The 26185-nt window shown below is 37.2% G+C and overlaps 1 protein-coding gene across 4 annotated transcripts in view; it reads left to right on the top strand.

Annotated features, from left to right (window-relative positions):
- Window positions 1-26185, top strand: part of TMEM117 (transmembrane protein 117) — a 433115-nt gene that overhangs the window by 272061 nt on the left and 134869 nt on the right. For all 4 annotated transcript variants that reach the window (XM_036300144.1, XM_036300143.1, XM_036300146.1 and 1 more), the window contains one exon: window positions 6391-6488. In XM_036300144.1, the coding sequence (XP_036156037.1) occupies window positions 6391-6488 (98 nt within the window). The remainder of the gene's footprint in view (window positions 1-6390; window positions 6489-26185) is intronic.

Genomic DNA, 26185 nt, shown 5'->3' with positions numbered 1-26185 from the left:
GAACTGGACCACCCCTTAAGGATACAAGGCTGGGCACTGTCCAACTCCCCCACCTCTGTCATATAATGTGTCAATACCACAAATAAGGCATATGAAAGTGTACTATTTTTAATCTGTAAAATGTGTGATTTACATTTTTCCTGATTTAGTTCATCAAAAAATAAATTTACAATAAAACAAATATTTTATGTACATGGATCACATGAGTAAGCACGCATCTCAGGCTTAATATCCTTCTTTGAAGTCATATTTGATTTATTTTTTTATTTTTCCAGGAATTTAGAAAGACCATCTGTATCTCTTTTAGAATCTTAATGATATATCTCCTGTGTCTTTATACCTCTCCAGGGAGTGAAGGGACAGGGTTAGGAGGAAAAGGAATACTCCACTGTCTCTGTTATTACTCCTGCCCCCACTACTACTACCACATCCATCAGCGCCATCATTACCACTAATTGCTGGAGGAGATTTCAGTGGAAGACACTGAGCTACTGGGAGTGTGCTATTTATCCTAGCCTTCCTCATTCTGTTCTTCATTTCCTTTTGTTCATCCATTTATCCTTTCATGCATTCATTTAGTAAATGTTTACTGGGAGCCCACAGTACACCAGGCGCAATACTAGATGATTGGAACATTGTGAGAACAAAATGGACAAAATCCCTGTCATCATAGAACTTATATTCTGGCGGTGGGTACATTTGCAGTGTTAATTCAGCCACTTTAGATTTTTTTTTGCATTTTATAATCTCCATCTATGTTCAGAGTAGAGGTACTAGGATAGAGATCTTTTAATTTCTCCATATTTTATATGAAGAATTTATGTAACATCAACTTTTGTCTTTCCATATCAGCCTTCGATACATGGAGGTAAAGTTTCAGGAATACATTAAAGATTCCCTGACACAGTCTCACATAGACAAAGGATGGACCCCTCGCCCAAATTTGTTAAGATGTTTAGAATGATGATGTCACACTTGTACCAAAAGGAAATGAAAAGTTTTGTTTCTTACAGAGTGAAGTTCTTTGGAAGAGCCTGGTTGCTCTCGAACAGGACAAACAGTTATCAAAACACCCATAATCACAGTATGGGCCATCACTGAGTGAGCAAAATGAACTTTCTAAAAGGGGTGCAGACACGAAGCCAGAGAAAGCCAGTATGTGCATAAGTATTTCTCTAAATAATAGAAGTAACAGAAAAGAAATAATTAAGGATTCCAAAAAGACTATATACAGACAATATATCATAGAATTGTACACTTGAAACCTTTATAATTTTATTAACCAATGCCACCCCAGTAAATTTATTTTAAAAAAGACTTCATAGAATAGACTTGAATCTTTTAACTAAAATGGGATATTGTCCCTAGAAAAGTGACAGACAACAATAGATAAACTTAGCAAAATTATTACATTCAAAATAAAAAGCAAATACTGCAGCACCCCAGAAAATAAAACAAAACAATAAAGGCAAAACAACAAAAACAACAACAATAATTTACCTGCAAAGATGGAAAAAAAAAGTCCAGATTCCAGTTTTCTCAGATTCCTCCTTGATATCACTCAGTAGTGTTAAGTGAAGCAATGCCTTCAGTGCTAAGGGGAAAAATGGGCCTCAAAAATTTTACACTCAGCCTGATTATTAGTCAAAGATACAGAAAATAGACAGTTTGGTTATCAGTCACATTGTTCTAGTGAAGCTTCCTGAAGAAGATATTGCAGAACAAAGTTCAGGCGTTGGAAGTAGTTGGAAAACTTTAGCTGATGTAAGGTAATTGAGTCAATTTAATTGTAAGGCTCAGGTTAAAATAAATGCATGGCTTCTGATTATAGACCAAATATAAAAATACTCCAAAACTCCAACAACATAGAAATGATATATGGTGTAAGAAAATACAATATTTTGATTGTCTCATCTTTTTTAGATGAGGGAAAGGTGGTAGCATTTAAAGATGGTAAATAAAATAAGGATCTAGATATTCAAAGAGTTGAAAAATAGGAAAAATAATACAGTAAGTATAATACGGTGCTGGGGGGAAGAAGGCAGAGGGAGAAGCAGAAATTAAATAATTGTGTTAATGCTCATAATGGGGAGTAAAATGTAAAGACATAGATAATACATACATTAAATGAGGTTCCATTATAAAGGTAATAATTAGAACAAAATAGAAACCTTTTATATTTTGGAAAAATGCACACTAATAGTATAGTAGAAGATAAAAAAGGAGAAATCACTTAAATAGCTTTATTTGTAGTGATATAGGATGATGTTCAAGATATATTGTTAAATGGAAAGAAGTTGCAAAATAGCATGCAAGATTATATGTATATGTTTGTTCATTAATATACTTAATGTATATATTATTGTTTATCAATAGAATAGTACTTGTTTCTTTAAATTATATTCCACTAAATAATATAATTTAGTGGAATATGATAGTCTTAAGAGGTGGATTATGTAGCCATAGTTGTTATATTATGACCTTATATCCTCAATATTAATATTTTAATATCACATGCTTAACATAAAACTATATCAAATAAAACTATAGGTGCAGCATATGTATATCTGCATGTGAGTAGCTTATAATCAGGCTAAGACTAGACTGGCAAAATTGGAGAGTATAGGATGCAAATTAATGCTCAGTTATGTTACACAAGCCCTCTGTGAAACCTTCTGAGATTATCGCAACCTTTGGTGGCTGGCCTCCCCTCCCTTTGATTTTTAACAGCAATATTTGACTGTCACATATTTGAACATTATACTATATATTTATCATTTTCTAACAGTCCAGTGTGATAGTCTTGTCTTTATAGAAGAGATGAGAATGATTGCCAAGTCCTTGGACTCCAAATCAGCTATTTACCACAATAGTCACATGAAGCAAAACAATTGGTTAGAAATTCCAGATATACACAACAAAATGTAAATAATTATTATAACACCTACCACTAGATAATGCATAAGAAACCGAGGTACAGAGAGAGGAACTACTTTGCCCCAAATCAAAAGGTAGTAAGAGATAACACTAGGATTAGGACCCAGACCGGCTGGCTGCAGAATGAATGCACATAACAAACAGTACACTGTGTGTGACCTGCTCGCCTACTTAACCTCACTGACTTCTCTTTCTGTGTTGGTGAAAGATGGAGAATAATGACTCCCTTTATAAAGTTAGCATGTCAGTTATTAAGAGAAGTACATCCATCAGCTTTGTAAGCCATGAAGCTCCATAGCAGACGTAAAATGTCACTGTTGTCTGCTGTCTTCATGCTGCCATTGTTGCCACAGCATCATGTAAGCTCAGCTCATAGAGGAGCAAAGGTTTCCCTTAGATTCCTGTAGGGATAATCATTTACTGGCTTTTCAATCTCAACACACATGTGTTTGCTCTGACTGAACAATGGCCATGCCCTAAAATAGCTGATGTCCACCGAGAGAGACTACCTAACAGGGCATAGTGAGGGAAGGGGCATCATGAGGTTCTGAGTTCTGTGCAAAGACCCAAGAGAGAGGAAAGAAGAGGGAAGGATTGTGGTACTCAAAGAGTTAAGCAAACTTCTTCCAGCTTAGGAAAAAGATCTGCAGTTTTAAATTCTAATAATCTTCCCATGGGAGAAGCACCAAAATGTTTTGCATTGTATTTATGCTACACTGCAACCTTTCGCATCATTTTCAGTCCTCACTTTCCTGCATATTTTCCCACAAAGACTGTCCTTGACCAACACCAGAAATGAATTTGATTTCTCTAATGCAGCAGGTAATTGGATTTTTCTTTATTGGATGCATCCCTTTAATGACTGTCTCTGCTCCTTGCCAATTTAGCAAGTGCCCTGACATTGATCTGATGATATGACTTAAAATAAATAGGTGGGAGCTGGGGGTGAAAAGAACCAGCTGTCTGGCATCAGAAAAAAATGTATTTTGTCCTCATCTTGCCATTTTACTGAGAAATCTTTTACCCTTGAATGGCATTTTTGCAAAACATGCTGCTGTAATAATTAGTCATATAGCAACAGATTGCCTCCTTCTAGAAAATATAGTAATTATTTCCCAGAAAGTGCCCTGGAGAAAACATTGCAAGTTGAATAAAATTTACCCAATAATCATGCTGTTCCATGAAAATATCTGTTACTATGCATACTCTTTCCAGAACAAGATAAATATTGTTGAACAGAATTAATTAAATCTTTTTAAAAGCTGACAAAACATGAAATATTTATTTAAGTATTTATTTGCTTAACTTGAGTTTTTGTAAAAATAAAATCTGACACAAGATTGTTATTCAAGAAGGTGACAACGGAGCAGCAGATAAAATTGTTGTATTTTGAAAAAATAGTGATTTTTTCCTCAGGGAAGTTGTGATATAAAACTTGTTGTAAGCTCAAGAATATATGGGATATAAATTTTCTATTTTTACCTTTATTCTTTTTTAGTAACAATATAACTCACTTGATTCATGGTTAATTTTTATTCTATCATCTTCCCTTTGTTTATTTTGATAAATATCGTGATTTTTTTAAATTGAAGATACAATTCATGGGTGAGAAAATAAAGTCTTGTAATTCTAATGAGTCATGAAGAAAATAAGTTTTCTTTTAAAAATAAGTTAACAAGTGGTTTTTTCTTTTTGAATTCTTAATATTAGTTGCATGTACACTTATCAAAGTAATTAATAGTTTTAAGAAATTGAGAGTTTAAATTAAAACTAGTTATGATTGTTGAGCCTTTTCAATAATGAAATCATATCACACAAAATTACTGTGGGTTCTAAATCAGACAGAGCGGGCATAGGTCTGCAGTGTTGCTCAATGAAGATCAATGAACTTGCTTTGATTCCTACCAACCAGGGGAGGCGTGGGAATTCTAGTCCTAGAAATGACTGTGAGAAAGAATATAGAGAAAAATTAAGATCACATGTGCCCTGGAGACTGGGCTCTTTACTCACTGTTCTGATTGCATCCTCAGTGAGCATGTGCAGCTTTAGCATGTCAGTGAAAGTTTCCAGGAACTTTTCCAGGATGTTGTGTTGCACAAGATGGGCTTCTGCAGGGAGTCCAGTAGTATTGAAGGGCCCACTGGATCACCATCTCTCATCACAAATTATTAAATCTCACCCATTCCAGGTTAGGCCATAGTTGGAAGTTATATTTAAATGTAATGTTAAGGCTTTATGGGCAAAAGAAAAAAATATTTTAATGGATAATGAAACTTCTTTGTTATTCTATTGAGTTTATTCCATTCTTTATCAAAATTCTTAACATTGATTCTGTCTTGATTTTTTGGATTTGAAGATTATTAAATAAAACCATAATTAATTAAACAATGTTCCCTTCTCTCAAATGGAAGGTATATTTTCTGGGAAAAGGAAAAAAAAACTATTTGTGTGCATGTATGTGCACATATGCAAACATGTTTCCTTTATTAGAAGAAGGAAATTCATTTTTCATTCTCACCAGTTTTTAAAGATGCTTTTTATGACATCCACATATTATTCTTTGGACATTTGCTGAAACTATTAATATGGGATGTTGACAATGGACAATTTACTTTGTTAATCATTTTTAAAAGCAAGCATTTATATCCTAATACATTTTTGCCATTTTTTCTTTGAGTAATATTTTAGTCTTTTATATAAAAGATCGTTAGGAAAGGATACAATGATAAATATTCGACTTCAAGGATTTCAAAGCCTAGTGGAGAGAAAAATGTGCATAAGTAAGTAAAAGAGAAGGTGGAAAGTGATATGTAACATGAAAAGGGTCAAGAACTGTAGTTGGAGGGAAAAATGAAGACATCACAATGATAACATGACTGTATATAGGCCTCTGAAGACAGGCACAATCTGTGCAGGGGGGAGAGGTAGAACATTTTTTTGAAGAATGAATAGAATTGCTAATTACATGGAGGTGGAAACTTGCTAGGTAATTAGAATAAATGTGCCTTAAAACTGGGTCTAGGTACCATACTTTACAAATCATTGAAGAAAAAAAGGGAGAGAAGGAAAGATAATATTTTGACTGGAAATAGTTTCTGTTTAGCTAAGTTAGAAAGAATATGGTACTTTATTATATGTTTTGTTTCTATAGAGAGGTTATTAATATCTTAATGATGCCTTCTTTTATAAGGTAATCTTGACTGATGTTTAAAAAATAATGTCAATATTTGACATGTTGAATGACCTTAAATATGCTCATTTATTATGTAAAGAATATGAACTATTAAAGTTTTTAAGTAAAGGAAGTATATTCTTCTAGTTTTTAATCTTTGCATATGTTCTAGTGTTAAAATACATACATATTTTATTTTCAATAAAATGTAAATTGTTTGCATATTTACCCCTGAATGTAAATTTCTGACAGTGCTAAATAAGTTTCTTTGATTGCTTCAGGTCACTGATATGATGCTTCAGGACAAACCCTATCCTGATTGGGGGAAATCCGCAAGAGCTTTCTGGAAGAAAGGAAATGTTAGGATCATTTTATTCTGGTAAGAGATTGTTTAATTTGTTGATTTATACCTTGTCTCATTCACTAAATGACTTGGATTGGATGTAGTTTTCTTTAGATATATAGAATTCTATGTGGAGAGACATTATAAATGTGTACTACATTCCATTAAAATGATTAAAACCAATCATTATAATTATTAAATGAATTTCTGCTTACAAATATTACATATACACATTTACAAGAGACATGTTTTGTTAATATAGTGATGCAAAGATTTTAGCAGAGGTAGGTAGGATTTTGACTGAGCAAAAACAAGCAGTAATTTTTATCAATGAATTATGATATTAAAAATGTCTTCAGTAAATGCTAAATTTCCAGTATATTTGACATGATATAATTTACTTTGAAGAAGTTGTACAGAAAAGGGCCCTCTTTACAAATCATATCTGGCTCATTGACATTTTTTCTTTACTTTACTTCTAAAGTTTCCTTTCGATCCCCAGCCCAATCATTGCAATTTAAAAAACAATTTATGTCTGATAGAACTTGTGCTTTTTTTAAAGTGGCATCACCATTATTTATGAGTACTTGAATAAGATTAGACAGAAAAGATAGGAATGTGGAGAGAGCAAGAGAGCACTTCCTCCTGGCTGTGTGCCAATGGCCAAGCACAGGGATTCAACCTGATTATGAGAAGTTATATACACTGACATGCAGAAGAGTTGTAATTAATGATGCCTTGTGCCTGGTAAATTCCAGCCTTTTGAAATGAAGGCAAAATCTGTTTATTCTTGGATTTAACTTCTGGGCATTGAATGTTTTATGTATAAGCTAGAAAAATCATAATTACTGAGTACTTGGAAAATATACTCTCTAAGATAACTTTGTGCTTTTGCACCAATCATTAAATGTTGCTAGACATAGAGAGCATTTTAAACCTATTTCTTAGCAGGTAAACAAAAGTAGATTTTTTTCAATAACGTAAAAATAAAAATGGTTTTATAGGTGTTCACACCTGTGTCTATGAGTCAAGTGTGGTCTATTTTTACGATGCATTTAACCTCCATATGTTTTCCTGCCTAAAAAGTGCCCCATGTATCTTGTTTAAATAATATGCTTTATAATATTTGTGGCAAATGTTTATTAAAGGCACATTTTGCTACAGGCACTGTGGTAAGTACTTAACATTATATATATGTACTCATTTAATTCTGACATATATAAGGTAGGTGCTGTTACTATAAGCATGAGCTCTGACTCTTGGGCCCCAGTTTTTATTTTATTTTATTTATTTATTTAATTTTACAGTGTGTTTTTATTTTTAAAAATTTTTATTTATTTAAAAAAATCTTTATTGTTGAAAGACCTCCTTTGAACAATAGAGGAAAAAGGTCCTCCTTTCCCCCCATCAGCTTCTTCCAGCCTGCTCCTGCCTCTACCCCCAAGGCCCTCATGGAGCCCCAGTTTTTAATCATTGCACCACACTGCCTCTAGAAGAACAAAAGTTGCAACCAGTTGCAAATTTCCAAATGATTATCTTTAATCCATTTTTAGGTAATGGTTCCAGATAAGAATGTGAGATTCTGAAAAATTATTCCACCCTACAGAATTCTCTATAGGGGTTTTAAGAATCACAATCTAAAAGGAGATAGATCTTAATAGTAAAAGTGTTGATGACCTATCTCTTTTAAAAAAACTTACACTTACTTTGTTTATAGACATTTTGTATTATTTAAATGTACCTTCAAAGGCAGTCCATTGATTATTGTTTAATGTGGCCAGTTACCAAGGTCACATATATATTATCACAAAGGTGAGGCATGCATAATTATCTGAAGGCCTCCATGTTTGTTGTCATTAGCTACTCTTTTTTTTATTTTTTTTTTATTTTTTTTTATTTTTTTTAAATGTTAATTTTTCCCCCTTTTTTATTGTCTAAAGTTTTTTTTTGTTTTTGTTTTTTTTAATTATTAGTTAAGGTATTACAAATGTGTCCTCATCCCCCCCATTAACCCCCAACCTCCCCCCCACACACAAACTCATGCTCCCATCCCCCTGTTGTCCATGTCCATTGGTTTGGCTTATATACATGTATACAAGTCCTTCGGTTGATCGCTTCCCCTTACCCCCGCCCTCCCCTACTTTCCTTCAGGGGATTGATAGCCTGATTGCTGTTTCTCAGTCGTTGGGTCTGTCCCTTTTCATCAATCTATGTTGTTCTCTATAATCTACAAATGAGTGAGATCATATGGTATTTATCTTTCTCTGACTGGCTTATTTCACTTAGCATAATGCTCTCCAGTTCCATCCATGCTGTTGCAAAAGGCAAGAGTTCCTTTTTTTTTACCGCAGCATAGTATTCCATTGTGTATATGTACCACAGTTTTCTAATCCACTCATCTGCTGATGGGCACTTAGGCTGTTTCCAAATCTTAGCTATGGTGAATTGTGCTGCTATGAACATAGGGGTGCATATATCCTTTCTGATTGGCGTTTCTGGTTTCTTGGGATATATTCCTAGTAGTGGGATCACTGGGTCAAATGGGAGTTCCATTTTTAGTCTTCTGAGGTAGCTCCATACTGTTCTCCACAGTGGCTGCACCAGTCTGCATTCCCACCAGCAGTGCAGAAGGGTTCCTTTTTCTCCACGTCCTCTCCAACACTTGTTGTTTGTTGATTTATTGATGATAGCCATTCTGACAGGTGTGAGATGATAACGCATCGTCGTTTTGATTTGCATCTCTCGTATAATTAGTGACTTTGAGCAGGTTTTCATATGTCTTTCGGCCTTCTGTACGTCCTCTTTCGAAACGTGTCTATCTAGGTCCGTTGCCCATTTTTTTATTGGATTGTTTATCTTCCTTTTGTTAAGTTTCATGAGATCCCTGTAAATGTTGGAAATTAAACCCTTATCGGTGGTATCATTGGCAAATATGTTCTCCCATGTCATGGGTCTTCTTGTTGTTTTGTTGATGGTTTCCTTTGCTGTGCAAAAGCTTTTTATTTTGATGTAGTCCCATTTGTTTATTTTCTCTTTAGTTTCCATTGCCCTAGGAGCATTATCAGAGAAGAAATTTCTTCGGCATATGTTTGCGATTTCGCTGCCTGTGGATTCCTCTAGTATTTTTATGGTTTCCCATCTTACGTTTAAGTCTTTTATCCATTTTGAGTTTATTTTTGTGTATGGTGTGAGTTGGTGATCTAGTTTCATCCTTTTGCATGTATCTGTCCAATTTTCCCAACACCATTTATTGAAAAGACTGTCTTGACTCCATTGTATGCTCTTGCCTCCTTTGTCGAATATTAATTGGGCATAGTGGTTTGGGTCGATTTCTGGGGTCTCTATTCTATTCCATTGATCGATATGTCTGTTCTTGTGCCAGTACCAAGCTGTTTTAAGAACAGTGGCTTTGTAATACAGTTTGATATCTGGTATTGAGATCCCACCTACTTTGTTCTTTCTCAGGATTGCTGCGGCTATTCGGGGTCTTTTTTTATTCCAGATGAATTTTTGGAACGTTTGTTCTAGATTTGTGAAATATGCCGTTGGTAATTTAATGGGGATTGCATTGAATCTATAAATTGCTTTGGGTAGTATGGACATTTTGATGATGTTGATTCTACCAATCCATGAACACGGTATATTCTTCCATCTGTTTATGTCTTCCTCTATCTCTTTTTTCAGTGTCCTGTAGTTTTCAGCATATAAGTCTTTTACCTCCTTAGTTAAGTTTATTCCTAGGTATTTTAATTTTTTTGGTGCAATGGTAAATGGGATTGCTTCTGTAGTTTCACTTTCTGTAAGTTCACTATTGGTGTAAAGAAATGCCATGGATTTCTTAGCATTAATTTTGTATCCTGCTACATTGCCGAATTCATTTATTAAGTCTAATAATTTTTTGATGGAGTCTTTAGGGTTCTGTATGTACAGTATCATGTCATCTGCAAATAAGGACAGTTTTACTTCTTCTTTTCCAATCTGGATGCCTTTTATTTCTTCTTCGTGTCTGATCGCAATGGCTAGTACTTCCAGTACTATGTTGAACAGGAGTGGTGAGAGGGGGCATCCCTGTCTTGTTCCTGTTTTTAGGGGGAATGGTTTTAGTTTTTGCCCATTGATTATGATGTTGGCTGTGGGTTTGTCATATATGGCTTTTATTATGTTGAGGTATGATCCCTCAATTCCTATCTTGCTGAGAGTTTTTATCAAGAAAAGGTGTTGGATTTTGTCAAATGCTTTTTCCGCATCAATTGATATGACTATGTGGTTTTTCTCTCTCAATTTGTTTATGTGATGTATCACATTTATTGATTTGCGGATATTGTACCATCCTTGCATCCCTGGGATAAATCCTACTTGGTCATGGTGTATGATCTTTTTGATGTACTGCTGGATCCGATTTGCTAGGATTTTGTTGAGGATTTTGGCATCTATGTTCATGAGGGATATTGGCCTATAATTCTCATTCATTGTATTGTCTTTATCTGGTTTTGGGATTAGGGTGATGTTGGCTTCATAGAATGAGCTGGGAAGTGCTCCTTCCTCTTGGATCTTTTGACATAGTCTGAGGAGGATAGGTTTTAGGTCTTCCTTGAATGTTTGGTAAAACTCCCCTGTGAAGCCATCTGGCCCCGGGCTTTTGTTTGCTGGAAGCTTTTTGATTACTGCTTCGATTTCCTCCATAGTTATTGGCCTATTGAGATTTTTAGATTCTTCCTGGTTAAGTTTTGGAAGGTTGTATTTATCTAGGAATATGTCCATTTCCTCCAGGTTGTCTAGTGTGTTGGAGTAGAGTTGTTCATAGTATTTTCTAACAATCCTTTGTATTTCTATGGGGTCTGTTGTTATTTCTCCTCTTTCATTTCTGATTTTGTTTATTTGGGTCCTCTCTCTTTGTTTCTTGGTGAGCCTGGCTAGAGGTGTATCAATCTTGTTTATCCTTTCAAAGAACCAGCTCTTGGTTTTGTTGATCTTTTGTATTGTTTTTTTGGTCTCTATGTCGTTTATCTCCGCTCTGATCTTTGTTATTTCCTTCCTTCTGCTTACAGTGGGCTTTTTTTGTTGCTCTCTTTCTAATTCTTCGAGTTGTAGAGTTAGGTCATTTATTCTCATTGTTTCTTGTTTCTTGCAGTAGGCTTGTAGAGCTATGAACTTCCCTCTCAAGACTGCTTTTGCTGTGTCCCATAGGTTTTGGATTGTTGTGTTTTCATTGTCATTTGTTGCCATGATGTTTTTTATTTCTTCTTTGATCTCACTGGTGACCCAGTCGTTGTTTAATAGCATGCTATTTAGTCTCCATGTGTTTGATTTTTTTGGATTGTTTCTGTTGTAGTTGATTTCCAGTTTTATGCCTTTGTGGTCTGAGAAGATACTTGATATGATTTCAATTTTCTTGAATTTGAAGAGACTTTGCCTGTGACCCAATATATGGTCTATCTTTGAAGATGACAAATGTGCACCCGAGGAGAATGTATATTCTGTGACTTTGGGGTGAAATGTTCTGAAGATGTCAATTAATTCCATCTGATCTAGTGAGTCATTTAGGATTGATGTTTCTTTGCTGAGTTTCTGTTTAGAGGATTTGTCCAGTGGAGATAATGGGGTGTTAAGATCCCCTACTATGATTGTATTGCTGTCAATCTCTCCCTTGATCTTCTCCAGAAGATTTCTTATGTATTTGGGTGCTCCTATATTGGGTGCATATATATTTACCAGAGTTATTTCTTCTTGTTGGACTGCTCCCTTTAGTATTATGAAGTGGCCTTCTTGATCTCTTTTTATGTCCTTCACTTTGAGATGTAATTTGTCAGATATAAGTATTGCTACCCCGGCTTTTTTTTCACTTCCATTGGCCTGAAAAACCTTTTTCCATCCCTTCACCATCAGTCTGTGTGCGTCTTTTTTTCTGAGGTGGGTTTCCTGTAGACAGCAGATATATGGGTCATGTTTTCTTATCCACTCATTTACCCTATGCCTTTTGACTGGGGAATGTAATCCATTTACATTTAAAGTTATTATTGATAGAAACTTGTTAGTCGCCATTTTTGTTTTTTACCGCTGCGTTCCTTCTTTGTTTCCTGTTTTTTCTATTTAGGCAGACCCTTTAGCATTTCTTACATTGCTGGTTTGGTTGTAATAAACTCCCGTAGACCGTTTTTGTCTGTGAAGCTCCTGATTTGACCCTCAATTTTGATTGATAGCCTCGCTGGGTATAGTATTCTTGGATTCAGACCCTTCCTTTGCATGACTTTGTATATTTCATTCCATTCCCTTCTTGCCTGATGTGTTTCTGTTGAGAAATCGGTCGCTAGTCTGATGGGGGATCCTTTGTAGGTAACTTTCTGTCTCTCTCTGGCTGCTTTTAAGATTCTTGCTTTGTCGTTGGTGTTTGCCAATTTAATTATTATGTGCCTTGGTGTCGGTCTTTTCGGGTTCATTTTGTTTGGGACTCTGTGAGCTTCTTGGATTTGTGTGAGTTTTTTCCTCCCTATATCAGGGAAATTTTCTGTTACTATTTTTTCAAACAGGTTTTCTATTCCTTGCTCAGTTTCCTCTCCTTCTGGCACCCCTATTATTCAGATGTTGTTTCGTTTAGCATTGTCCCATAGTTCTCTTAGGCTCTCCTCCTGCTTTTTAATTTTTTTTTCTAGAAGCTGTTCTGTTTGTGTATTTTTTTCTACCTTGTCTTCTAGCTCGCTGATGCGGTCCTCTGCTTCTTCTATTCTACTGTTGATGCTTTCTATTGAGTTCTTTATGGCAGTGATGTCGTTTTTCATTTCTTCTTGGTTTCTCTTCATTTCCTCTTGGTTCTTCTTCATTTCCTCTTGGTTCCTATACATATTGTTGAATTGGTCTTCCATTCTTTTCATCCACCTTATGGCCATTACTCTGAATTCTTTCTCTGACAGGTTGCTTGCCTCCATTGCCTCCATTTCGTTTACTTCCTTTTCTGATGATGCCTGTTTTTCTTTCATATTTGGGTTGGTTCTTTGTTTCACCATGATTTCTCTTCTCAAGGTGTTTGGTTATGTAGTTCTCTCTCTGCTGCGCTGATTCAAAGGCACAAAATACAACACAACAAGGCACAACGTACAAGGCAACAAACTAAATGCATTCATGATATTAATAACCCCAAATAAAGGTGACCCCCCGAGCGAAGAGAATTAGGGGATAAAGAAGAAAAAAGAGAAAAATATTAAAGAGAAAAATAAAAAACAAAAAGGAGTGCCGAAATGAGATTGGGAAAAGGGAGAGAAGAAAAAAACAAAAATACAAAAAAAAAAAAAAAGTAAGAGAATGAAATAGAGGTGGGGAAGAGGCTATTTGTATGGGGAGAGCGAGGGATTGGAAATTAGATATATAAGTAGGGTGAAATTTAGACAGTGGGTAGAAAGAAGGAATAGGTAAAATCCAAAGCAGTAATAGGGTAAGAGAAACAGGACAACAAAAGAGGAAAAGTGAGGAAGAGAGTTTTGGCTTAAGGGTAAATGTGAGCTAGAGAGAATTGATGCTAAAGGAACGATGAAAATAGTGTGTATAACACTAATCCCAAAATAAAATAAAGAAAAATAAAAAAAATAATAAAAAATAAAATGACACTTGAAAAAATGGTAAAAGGATAGCAATAATACTGGTTAAAAAAATGTAGTAATTAAAAAGGTAAAATCAAGTGATGAACAAAATAAAAAATAAAATAAAAAAATAAAATAGGTTCTTAATGAGATGGTGAAAAAAGAATTAAAATATATATATAAAAATATTCGGAAGTGAAGGTGCTTCAGATCTTCCACTCTTCTTTTTGGCACGCCTCAGTCCTGCCAGGCATTCAGGGGAGTGTTGAACTTCCCTGCGATACACTGTCCCTCCGTGCAGTAAACCACAGACCTGATTTTAAGGCAGCTTGTATTTGTTTACCAGACTGCCTTTATTTGTGATCGCAGAAGAGACAGTTCGTGGCTCTGCCTCTGGGTGGCAGTGTGTCTGGATTGACCTCCGAGGCTATAAGTCCTCTCTATCAGTAGGGGGTTTTTTTTTGTTTTTTTTTTCCTCTATGGTATTTGGAACTGATTCGGGAAAGACCACTGCCCAGAGCTGGTTCCTTGCCACTGCCCGCTGTTTCCCAGGCTCCCCAAAAAGAACTTTCCCCTACAGGCTCTGCGAATGACCCCAACTGGGGAATCCCATGCACTGGGTTTAATAATCAAATGCACGGATCTAAGGGGAACTGTAACAAGAGCCTGATAGTTGTGTGAATTCGCAAGCCTCCATCTTCCAGGTCTGCGCACAGTCTCCGCGCGCAGTCTCCGCGCGCCCACTCGCCTCTGGCACCAAGCAGCCAGCAGATTGGCAAAGTCCAAGGCTACTCCTTTACATCCAGTCCAGCTATGGGCTCATTTTTCACGTTCCCTTCTGCCAGCATCCCTGTGGGGCCCCTTCCCCACTCGCGGGTCACGCTGGTCCCAACGGCTGCAGACTCTGTGGGGCGCAGATTCTGCCCCGCGCGCGAGAGCTCGGTCCTCCCTCCAACCCGAACTGCAAACCGCACCTTTAGGGGGTGTCCAACCTTTCCGTGAGAAGAAGCAGTGCTCGTCTGAGTTCAGGCAGTCACGCTGCTTGAGATCCCTTGTTTCCAGGTTAGTAGCTGGTCTCTGGATGCCGGCAACAACCACCCAAAATGGCGCAGTCTCCGCTGCTTAGCTGGCGCACCACGAGAGGCTTCAGCCGCAGTCTCCAACCGTCCTTTTTTTCCTGGGGGTTCTCGGTCTTTCCTAGCTGCAGACAGTCTCTCAGCTGAAAATCCTCTGCCTATTCGGGCTGCATGTTACCCGTTTCAGCTGCTCACCCTTATCTGCTCCAGGACAAGGCACAGGACACGTCCGTTTATACCGCCGCCATTTTCCCTCCTCGTCATTAGCTACTCTTAATTGCAATGGCTGTTTCAGAGGAAAAGGAAACATACTAGATTTTTCCTGGTCATCTTAGTACATCTTTCCTTGAATATTACCACTCAGGTCTATTAGTATATGTTGTTAAACTAATTTTGTTGGTCACTGGCAGATAATATTATTGAATGTAAAATAAACAAAACCTCATAGCTATTCTTACAGTAGTTGTTTCTGTATAAGTATGATAGGAGATTATTACTAGAGATGATTTTTTCAAGGTAGTATTTCAAGTCATAGAGAGCATAAAATAATGAGGGGAATTTAAATGTCACTTTTTCTGATTTTATTCATTTCTACACAGTTAGATTATCTTGGCAACAGTATTCTTTCTTTAAAAAAAAGGAAAATCTGATACAAAAAGTTGAATATGAAAATTATGTGGGAAGCAGAGAAAGGAACCACGATGGCGGCATAGGTAAATGCCTGTACTTGCTGCCTCCCACAACCACATCAAAATTACAACTAAAATACAGAACAACTACCATCCAGAACCGCGGGAAAGCTGGCTGAGTGGAAGTACGACAACCAGAGAGGTAAAGAAGAAAGCGCATTGAAACTGATAGGAGGTGCGGAGGCACAGAACGGGCTGGCCCAGCACCCACGTGGGCCACTTTTCTAATCGGGAGGGAGATCGCCTCTGCAGAGGCCACCAGGAGGAGCAAGGAGTCCCAGCCCCACAACAGACCCGAGGCCCGGGGTTCCAGAGCTGCAGAAAGAAGTCCCTACAGGCAATAAGAACTACGGACTGTAAAAACAAGTGCGGATTGGGGCTGAGTAACACACAGGCTGCTAGAGACTCAGCTGCTCTTCTTAAAAGGCTGGCACCTCAAACTGAATTTATAAGCTCTTGCTTGCTCTGAGATCCAGAGCTGGGCAAGGCTCTGAGGGACCCAGACAGATACAGGGAGAAACTGGACTGTCTGGCATTGGGGGAGGAAAGCGGGGGTGGCTTTCTTCCAGATGGAGGTGCTCCCAGTGGTCATTGTTCCTTTCCTGGGACCTCCCCAGTTCAGGGCTGACTAGCAGACATTTCTGTTCACTCTACCTTGGAGATTCCCTGAGACCCCGCCCCACCCAATTTACAACCCCACCCAAGCTGTGGGCAGCGGCTTTTGGCCCGTCCTTTCTTAGCCTAAAACCTGTCATACAAGTTGCAGCTGGGTCACAGAGCCCCAAAGCTATCAATAAAAGGCCCAAGGCTGGCATCAGCACCAGCCTGCCTTGCTTCACAGCTGGGCCATGTCTGGGCACTTCCAAATCTGATACAAAGAGGAGCAATCTGCAGATCTCTCTGTAGCTCCTGCTGGCTGGCCCCAGGCAGTGGCTGACATTGCAGCTCCTTGGAGATCCAAGAGCCAGTGTTCCCAGTGGTTAGTGTGAGACCATACCAGATACAACTCTTCACATCCATAAGTGACCCACTCAAGGGGCAGACTCAGTGAGCACTAACGTCCCACTGAAGTAAGTCCTGCCCCATTAGGGTGTCTCCTGCACAGCAGCTCTCCCACTGTAGTCACAGCCGGTCCCCACAGCCAGTTAGCCTGGAGGTTGATTACTCCCAGTGACACCAATAGCAATCAAGGCTCAACTACAACAAGACTGTGCACACAGCCCACAAAGGGGTGCACCAAAAGTGTCCACCTCAGTGACTGGGGAGGCTGAGCCACTGGGCACTATAGGACACCTACTACACAAGGACACTCTATCAACTCAAGGAGACTTAGCAGCTACCCAACACATATAAACAAACACAGGGAAATGTGGATACAAAGAAACATGTCACAAATAAAAGAAATGGAAGAAAGAAAACTACTGGATATAGAGTTCAAAACCACAGTTATAAGGTTACTCAAGAATATTCTAGAAACCTCTGAGGAACTTAGTGAGCCCTTCAAGGATCTTAGTGAGAATGCCCAAAAAATGGAAAAGGACCAGTCAGAAATTAAGCATACACTGACTGAAATAAAGAATAATATACAGGGATTCAACAGTAGACTAGAGGATCACAAGAATCAATGATTTGAAATATGAGGAAACAAAAAACACCCAACTGGAAGAGCAAAAAGAAAAAAGAATCCAAAAATATGAAGATAGTATAAGGAGCCTCTGGGACAATTTCAAGCGTACCAACATCCAAATTTTGGGGGTGCCAGAGGAAGAGAGTGAGCAAGATATTGAAAACCTATTTGAAGAAATAATGACAGAAAACGTCCCCTACCTGGTGAAAGAAATTGACTTATAAGTCCAGGAAGCACAGAGAACCCCAAACAAGAGGAATCCAAAGAGGACCACACCAAGACACATCATAATTAAAATGCCAAGGACAAAGGACAAAGAGAGAATCTTAAAAGCAGCAAGCAAAAAGCAGTTCATTACCCACAAGGGAGTATCCTTATGACTGTTAGCTGATTTCTCAATAGAAACTATGCAGGCCAGAAGAGAGTGGCAAGAAATATTCAAAGTGATGAATAGCAAGAACCTGCAACCAAGAATACTCTACCCAGCAAAGCTATGATTTAGAATTGAAGGTCAGTTAAAGAGCTTCACAACAAGAGAAAGCTAAAGGAGTTCATCACCACCAAACCAGTATTATATGAAATGCTGAAGGGTATTCAATAAGAAGAATAAGAAGAAAAAGGTAAAGATAAAAAATTATGAACAACAAAGTGACAACAAATATGTATCTATCAACAAGTCAGTCTAAAAATCAAATGAATAATAAATCTGATGAACAGAATAAACTGGTGAATGGACTAGAATTAGGGCCATGGAAATGGAACAGACTGAGGATTCTCAGAGGGAAGGGGGTGTCGGGGGGTGTGGGAAAAGATTAGACAAAGATCTTATATGCATGTGCTGTATGCAGTACCTATGGACACAGACAATAGGGTGGCAAGGGCCTGGGGTGAGGTGGGAACCGGGTGGTGGGGAGCTATTCGGGGAAAAAAGAGGGGCATCTGTAATAATCTCAACAATAAAGATGAAAGAAAGAAAAAGAAAGAAAGAAAGAAAGGAAGGAAGGAAGGAAGGAAGGAAGGAAGGAAGGAAGGAAGGAAGGAAGGAAGGAAGGAAGAAAATTATGTGGGAAGCAAAGACATCTCCCTTTTCATACTTTTCAGAGAAAAAAGGAATTTAGCAAATATACAGATCATATTGTGTTTTTTTTTTTAGCTCCAGAGGATAAAATACAGAAATCATTGGCAAGGTTTTAAATGAAATCAAAGATAGTGTTTACATACTCTATGCTGTGTGTCATCCACTCAAAAAAGAGATGTTTTCTTTCCATTTTGTCCTAATTAAGAAAAGAGAAATTAGTGTGGAAAATCTATGGTGGAGAAGAAATTTTACCAAGGGAAGCTTTCATAAGCTTTCATAAGTTGGAATATGATGATGTAGTGATTATGCAGCAGTGTGAACAGTACAATTTGGAATTTTGTTCTAGTAAACTACCTCTTGCTTACGTGTAGCTACTTTAACTCACTAATGCCGGTCAGAAGCTGTTTTGTTCACAACTGTGTGGCTTTCTTCCTTGATTCTTGGTGATGGATGTCTCTACATGGAAGATAATTGTTCTTGTTTCTTTCGGTAATTGTGCAAAGATGAGGCTATGGCACATGGGCTCTTATGTCTGGGAGGAGACAAAATCGTGGCCGTATTTGAAAACCCTAAAAGGGAAAGGGAAGAATAGTCACAAACCTTCCCTTCCAAAGCCCTTTTCTCGGGCTTTTGCATAATTAGAAAGAGTAAAGATCTAAGAATCTAAATCCCAGATGAATGCCATGTACTGTTCTATTTTTTAGTGGGACTTCCACAAACTATCTTCACTCACTTGTATCTGTAGTAAAAGAACATATACCTACAAAACAAGTAATATGATTCTTTTTGTTAGCTCCTGTCTTTATGTCTAGAGACACAATTCATATGATTTTGATGGGAAGCATCGTGGGATGATATTTTCCAAAAAAGTCAGCTTTTAAAAAATAAGGGATGACACGCTTCTGTGATTAGGGGATGAACTGGCAGAAGGGGTTGGGAGAGGTGGTAATCATTCGGACTTCACAAACACTCCAGTTCTCTGCCTTCCAAACCCATGACAGAATTACACTTTGCTGTCCCCTCTGGTCATGTGACTTGCTTTGACCAGTTTAAATGTGAGTGAAAGTGGCATGTGTCACGTCTAAGTAGAAGCCTTTAATAGTCATTGAGAAACATTGGAGGGAACTCTTTTTTTTTCCCCAGTAGCAATTTTGGAAGTTTGTGTCTAGCCGGAGCCCTCATCATGCATTTTCCCTGAATGGCTAGGAAAAACCAAGCATCTTTAACAACAGAGTAGACATGTAGTTGAGCAAGAAATGGTCCTTTACAAATACTAAGCCACTGAGATTGGGGATTGTTTGATATAAACTAGCCCATTCTGATGTATACAGAAATTGATCTCTGGAAGGAGGGGACGGCCACAACAGAAAACAGGAAGAAAGTTGTTTTGTTTTGTTTTTTTAAAGGGCTAGGCAGCAAATGGCAAGGAGAATGGAGGCTGGCACGGTGGTAATCCAGGTGTCTTGGAGGTGAAGTATTTGGGAAAAAATGTGATGAGATGCTCTAGGAGAGGTTGGAAAACAAAGTGCTGGCAGTATGTTGTTGTATGCAACTGTATACAGTTGTCCATGTCTAATCCCTTTTGATGCATAGAGAGGATTATCTTTTATTTTTTGTCTTTTAGCTTTTATTTTATGATTAGTGCAGTTTTTAAAAAAGTACTTTACCTAGCACTGTGATAATTAGGGTGAGCATCTCTTAATTCTTACCTGGGAAACAAATGTAGCTTCTGGTGTTTTTTTTCCTGCTTTGAATGCCATGGTTATTATTATTATTTAAAATATGTTTTATTGACTTCAGAGAGAGGAAAAGAAGGGGATAGAGAGATAGAAACATCAAGGAGAGAGAAACATCTTTGATTGGCTGCCTCCTACATGCCCCCTACTGGGATTGAGCCTGAAACCCAGGCATGTGCCCCAACTGAGAATCAAAACTTGACTTCCTGGTTCATGGGTCAATCCTCAACCTGGCCAGGCACCATGGTTATTATTAAAATCTAATAAAATGAACTTATTTGTTTCACTTTGATCAGTCAAGAACTAATCATAAGTGATTATTATCTTAATATACATGGTGTGGGAGAGTAACATGACAATAATAAAATAATGATAAAATGCAAGAATGTAATTAAAAAAGACCTAAGAATCAGAGGAAATATCAGTCAAAAGTGTTTCAGTAATAGCTTTATCAACATCATGTTCTATGACCTGTATGACTACTTGAGGTTTATATTTTCTTTTATGCAAAAGAAGTGTATTTTGTTATTCACAATCCTTTCTAGGTCTGTAATGCTATCCATAATAAAATTAAAACACTGACAAAGAGCCATTTTGTCTGCTTCACCCTAAAGGCAGAATGTGATTGCTATAGTTTGAATGTGCTTCCCTCCAAAATTTCTATGTTGAAATGGTATTAGGAGTTGGGGCCTTTAGGAGGTGCTAGCACATGAGGGTGGAGCCCTCATGGATGGAATCAGTGCCCTTCAGAGAGATCCCTAGCCCTTTCCACCTTGTGAGGACCCAGTGAGAGGCACTGGCTATGAATCAGGAAGAGCGTCCTCACAAAATAAAACTATGCTCATGTCTCGATCTTGGATTTCTCAGCTTCCAGAATTGGAACAAATTTCTGTTGTTTATAAGCAACACAGGCTGTGGTATTTTATGATAGCATCACAATGAGCTAAGACATGGACACAAGGACCAATGAGTGTATGTCACATGGGAGCAGATTCACATTCATATATGAAGGATGCCCTAATGATGGGAGTCTCAATGCTGAGTGAGTCTCCCACATGAAGAGCTGACTCTTTATCAGTAGAAGTATTCCTGCAAAGGCTAGGTAATCTTTCAGGGATGCTATACGTAGATTTTCACAGTAAATGAGAAAAAAACACATCACTCCTAATTTTTAATGGAACATGAAGATTCTGTGACTCTACAGTTTTAACTACAAAAGTATTGCATATTTTCTGCTTTATAATAGTCTACTTTATATTAATTATCATTTAATATGCTCTATATAAATCCATCATTATTATGAGCAGAATTTTTACACTAGACAATAATTCACGAGAGGTTTTTGCCTCACTGCCCAAATAAGAAATTTGCTCATATATTTCCTCTGGGTGAATTTTGTCTTCTTGCCTATAGCCTTCCTTCCATCTCAACACATCTCTTTAAGCAGTTGTCTATCCTTAATTAAAAGCTGCCTCTATGGCTAAGAAAAAGCAGAACGTTTTTAATCCAAGTCAGATAGCTATATCCACTGAATCATTCACATTAACTTTAAACACTACACTGAGTTCACAGGGTTCAGTGTAAGTCTGGCTACTTGTAAGCACAAAGATCCAAGAATATGCTTCAACTGGTTTACTGTGTTGTGTTATTTGGAGATTTTTATTTAAAAAGTAAAATCTATATTTATTCCTGAGAAATTGAACTCTCGGGCATATATTAACATTATCTGATGCCCTTCTAGACTTAATTTTGCTGAATTAAGAACAAACCTTGATTATATTAACTTATTTAAGTAAATACTTAAGTTGTTAGAACAATGTGAAATAGTGGTTTAGTAACACAGACCCTTGAGCCATCTGTGTAGCTTTCAATCCTGCCTTCATTACTTACTATTGTGTAGTAATTATTGCTATTTTTTAAATTTTATTTTATTGTTTAAAGTATTACAGAAAATAGTACATATGTCTCCTCACCCCCCCCCCCCCGCCATTGACCTTCCTCGGGCCTCCCCTACCCACCCCCATCCCCCGGCACATGCCCTCACCCCACCCCCACAGTGTCTTGTGTCCATTGGTAATGCTTATATGCATACAAGTCCTTCACTTGATCTCTTACCTCACCCCCCCCCACAACCCTCCCCAGCCTTCCCACTGTAATTTGACAGTCTGTTCGATGCTTCTCTGCCTCTGTATCTATCTTTTTGTTCATCAGGTTATAATGTTCTTTATTATCCATAAATGAGTGAGATCATGTGGTGTTTTTCTTTCACTTTCTGGCTTATTTCACTTAGCATAATACTCTACTATTTTAACTGATATGCTTTTAATGCTGCACCAGGTGCTCTCATGGTTCTGAAAACTTAACTAGGAAAGAGAAAGTAAGGAATCTGAAAGAGAAAGTAAGGAATCAGAATATATATATTTATTCTGTCTAATGGGAAATATGGAGGAGGAAAAGGGGGAAGAGGTAACACCAATAGTGGGTATGGAATATTCATTTCCAAATACAGCTGTCCCTTTGACCTTCTCTCTCACCTTCTGACTACACTCACTCTTTCTACTTCCTGTTTGACCAATAGATACTAAGTTCTAAGTAGTTCTAAGTGATGTAGTTCTAAGTGAGCTCAGGAAAAATTTTGTAAAGGAGCTAGAGCCAAAGTGTATTTTCAGGATAAGCAGAAGCCAGATGGGGGGAAACATGGCTAGTGGTTAGGGTATGTGGAGTGAGAAGAGGGAAAAGTCAAGGCTATCATTGAGTGTTTAGGCTTGAGAAATAGAACAGAAGATTATACTGTTCACTGGGATAGGAAATGCTGATGGAGGAGGAAGTCTCAGGGGGCATAGTGACTTGAATGTGTTGAGGTGATGAGCTTATAGAAATACCTAATGAGAACTTTTTTTTCTATGGATGTGGAACTGAGGAGTGAGAGAGTAGAAGTCTGGCATAGAAATTAAAATTTTATTTTGATTTATATTTTTACCCTCATACAGATGTTGTTACTTACATGCATATGATATGTGAAGGACTGTGAGTGGGTGTAGACTGAGGTTAAAAGGTCTACTAAGGTTAAACCTGTAAAGTTCTTTTAATTGGGAACAGGCAGAAGAGGCATCTACAAAGAAGACAGAGAAAGAGGAACAAAAAGAATGAAAAATATGAAAAGTGTATGTCATAGATGCCAGGAGATGAGCATATGTCAGGAGACATATAATATCAACAGTCTAAAGCTGTAAATATACCAAATAAGGTGAAAATGCAAAGTGTTCATGGGTTTTAATTCTAAGAGGGCCATGAGTGGTGACTTTGGCAAGAATGGTTTTCTGGAATGTCACTGATAGAAGCCAGACTTGTACTCAGTCAAGGCATGAATAAGAGCCCCAGTAGTTGGAACAGTGAACGTAGTCAAAAGATGAAAGATGAAAGAGAAGGTTGGAGGGACATCTATAGTGAAAAATGAATATTCTCTAGGAAGAATTTAAATAAATTTACTGGTTTGACTACTTACTGATTTGTCTTCTGCAGAGTATGTCTTTTTATTTTTAAAGGCAATCATTAAAATTATTTGCTGCACAGGTATTTGAATTAAAGCCTCTTATGTTAAATTCTGTAGTGAAAATTTACTATGTATGTAATTCTCATTCCTTAGCAGAAAGATGGAGAATAAAAGAGTTAATAAGGGTTTAAGTTAAAATACCTTTAAATGTTTAAAGAAGTGTATTACAGTCAAAATGGTGATGAAGTTCTCTACATATTTCTGCCTGTATCACACTACTTGAGAGCAGGAATAGCATCTTACCATGCAAGGACTTAGTACAGTGCCTGCCACACAGGAGGTATTGAATACATTTCTGTTGAATTAATTATTTTGGTGAGGACTTTCAAATCTACCATACTCTATGATATTTCTGTAAGTGTCTTCAGATAGAGTAATTTGTTGAAAATGATAAAATGTTAGTTAAAAGTAGTTTGACTTTGTGATTCACTGATACTTTATAAGAATATAATGCTTATGAATTACTTTTTTCTGAAATATATTTAGAAATGATTATTTTCAGTACTTTAGAAATTACCTTGGTAATAATTCCTCTACCCACAAATTCTGTGTCCTACCGGCATCTAGAAAGTCCATTAAAACACTGTGGAGTATATAACTACAGTGACGCAACATCATCCCCATACTGACCCTGAAAGCTTTTATATTAAGTTCTTTTCCTCATTTCATATAGATAAGTGAAATTTAAAGAAAAATAATTAAATAAGTTGGTCTTAAATTGCTTAAATAGTATCACCCTAATATAGACCTTTCTTTAATTGCTAAAACCTGGAATAGCAACACTGAACTCCAAAACAATCCTTGGATTTATGAATCTTTAAAAGAAAATGCCCTTTAATTAGGGCATGGAAATACTGCATAGATTTTCTGTGTAACAGTTATTGGTGGAACAGTTTATTCTTCTTTAATTTGAAATTTTGTTGGTTAAATGGAATACTCCCCTGAGCCATGAATCCCAAGTTATACTTACTAAGTTTTTAAAGTAAAAGTCATGTTTTCAAAGGTCTCTGAGTTCACATATAACTGTATAAATGCACAAATTTAAAATAGAAACAATAAGTCCTAGAAGAGAGAAAGCAACATTTAACCTAGTTTCATGACTTGATCCATTTTGGCAGTGTGGGAAATGTTGGCATACCTTTTCATCCTTTCTCATGATTCATGTCCCCACTCCCACCATCTTTAGTAAACTAAAAATACAAGTCTTTGATATTAACAAAACAACAATTATTTCTATGACTCAACCTGTTGAAAAGCCCAGAGACTTCATTCTTGTTATTTCTCTAGCTCTTTCAGTAACCTTGAGGTATTTATCTTCATCCTGTGAATATTTACAAAGTGTCCACAATGCAAATGTCTCTGAGTAAAATGCTGCTATGATAATGTTTTTGCTGCCATAAAAGTCCTCCTTAAAAAAAAAAAGTGAGTGTGTTTTTGTGTGCTTTGATCAAAACCTGCCCATTAGAATTAAGATCTTCTGTTCAGGTGTCAATTATATCAGAATAGCTATAATTCTTCATTAAATCTCTCCCATCATAACTATGCATCCGCTTTTTTCATTCTGAATGGGGAACAAACACAGTCTCAGTGTCACCAAAGTACAGCTGGTTGTGTAGTACCCATGATTCACTATGGCTCACATCTGGTTCTGAGATGGGCAATACACAAACTCAATTTTGTGGTACATTAGTCACTGTTGGAAACTCACAACTGATTGATTTTCAAACCAAATTTGCTGGTAACTGATACACTGATGTTCTCTACAGGGCAACTCTTTTACCGTTATCTAAGTGGAAGTGAATCCTTGCTTATTTCATGAGTCACTGCACAAAACTAAGCCACCTCCCTTAGTTTTCTGAGTTCAGGGAAAGGCAGTTTCTTTCTGGGCTTAGACCGCTATTCTTAACTTTGAAAAAATTTGAAAAATAAATGTTGCTCTCTGCCATTTAAACTCATTCTATTATTTTATGTAGTTCAGAATCAGCAATATTTTAAGAAAGCATTCCGTAAACTCCTGGAATTGTAGAAGCCAGAGAAAACATGAATCATGAACCCAGCCCTCATGAACCATGCAAATGATTTGGGCAAGTCAAAACTCATATAGTTGCAATGAATGTTAGATAATATGAGATGGTTTGTAACCAAAAATTTAATTATCTCACACTGACTGTGATTGGGGTAGTCATGAAAGTAATCATGGAGGAAGTTGGACCTAATTAGGCCCTTGAAGAAACTAGAGGTCAAGAAGAGGCACAGAGAAATACAATCTTCAGATGATGGAGGTTCAGCAAAGTAACAAGAGTACTCTCACACAGAAGATTGGAGCAGTCAGTATTCTCAGGTCCAAATTGGGGGTAGGGTATTAATAATCTTGTCTAGGGCTGTTTTAGATAAATGTACACA

This window comes from Myotis myotis, unplaced genomic scaffold (genome assembly GCF_014108235.1).
Source record: "Myotis myotis isolate mMyoMyo1 unplaced genomic scaffold, mMyoMyo1.p scaffold_m19_p_3, whole genome shotgun sequence".
In the NCBI taxonomy this organism is placed as follows: Eukaryota; Metazoa; Chordata; class Mammalia; order Chiroptera; family Vespertilionidae; genus Myotis; species Myotis myotis.
The sequence above is the reverse complement of the archived record's forward strand: the minus strand, read 5'-3'. Positions and strand labels throughout refer to the sequence as shown.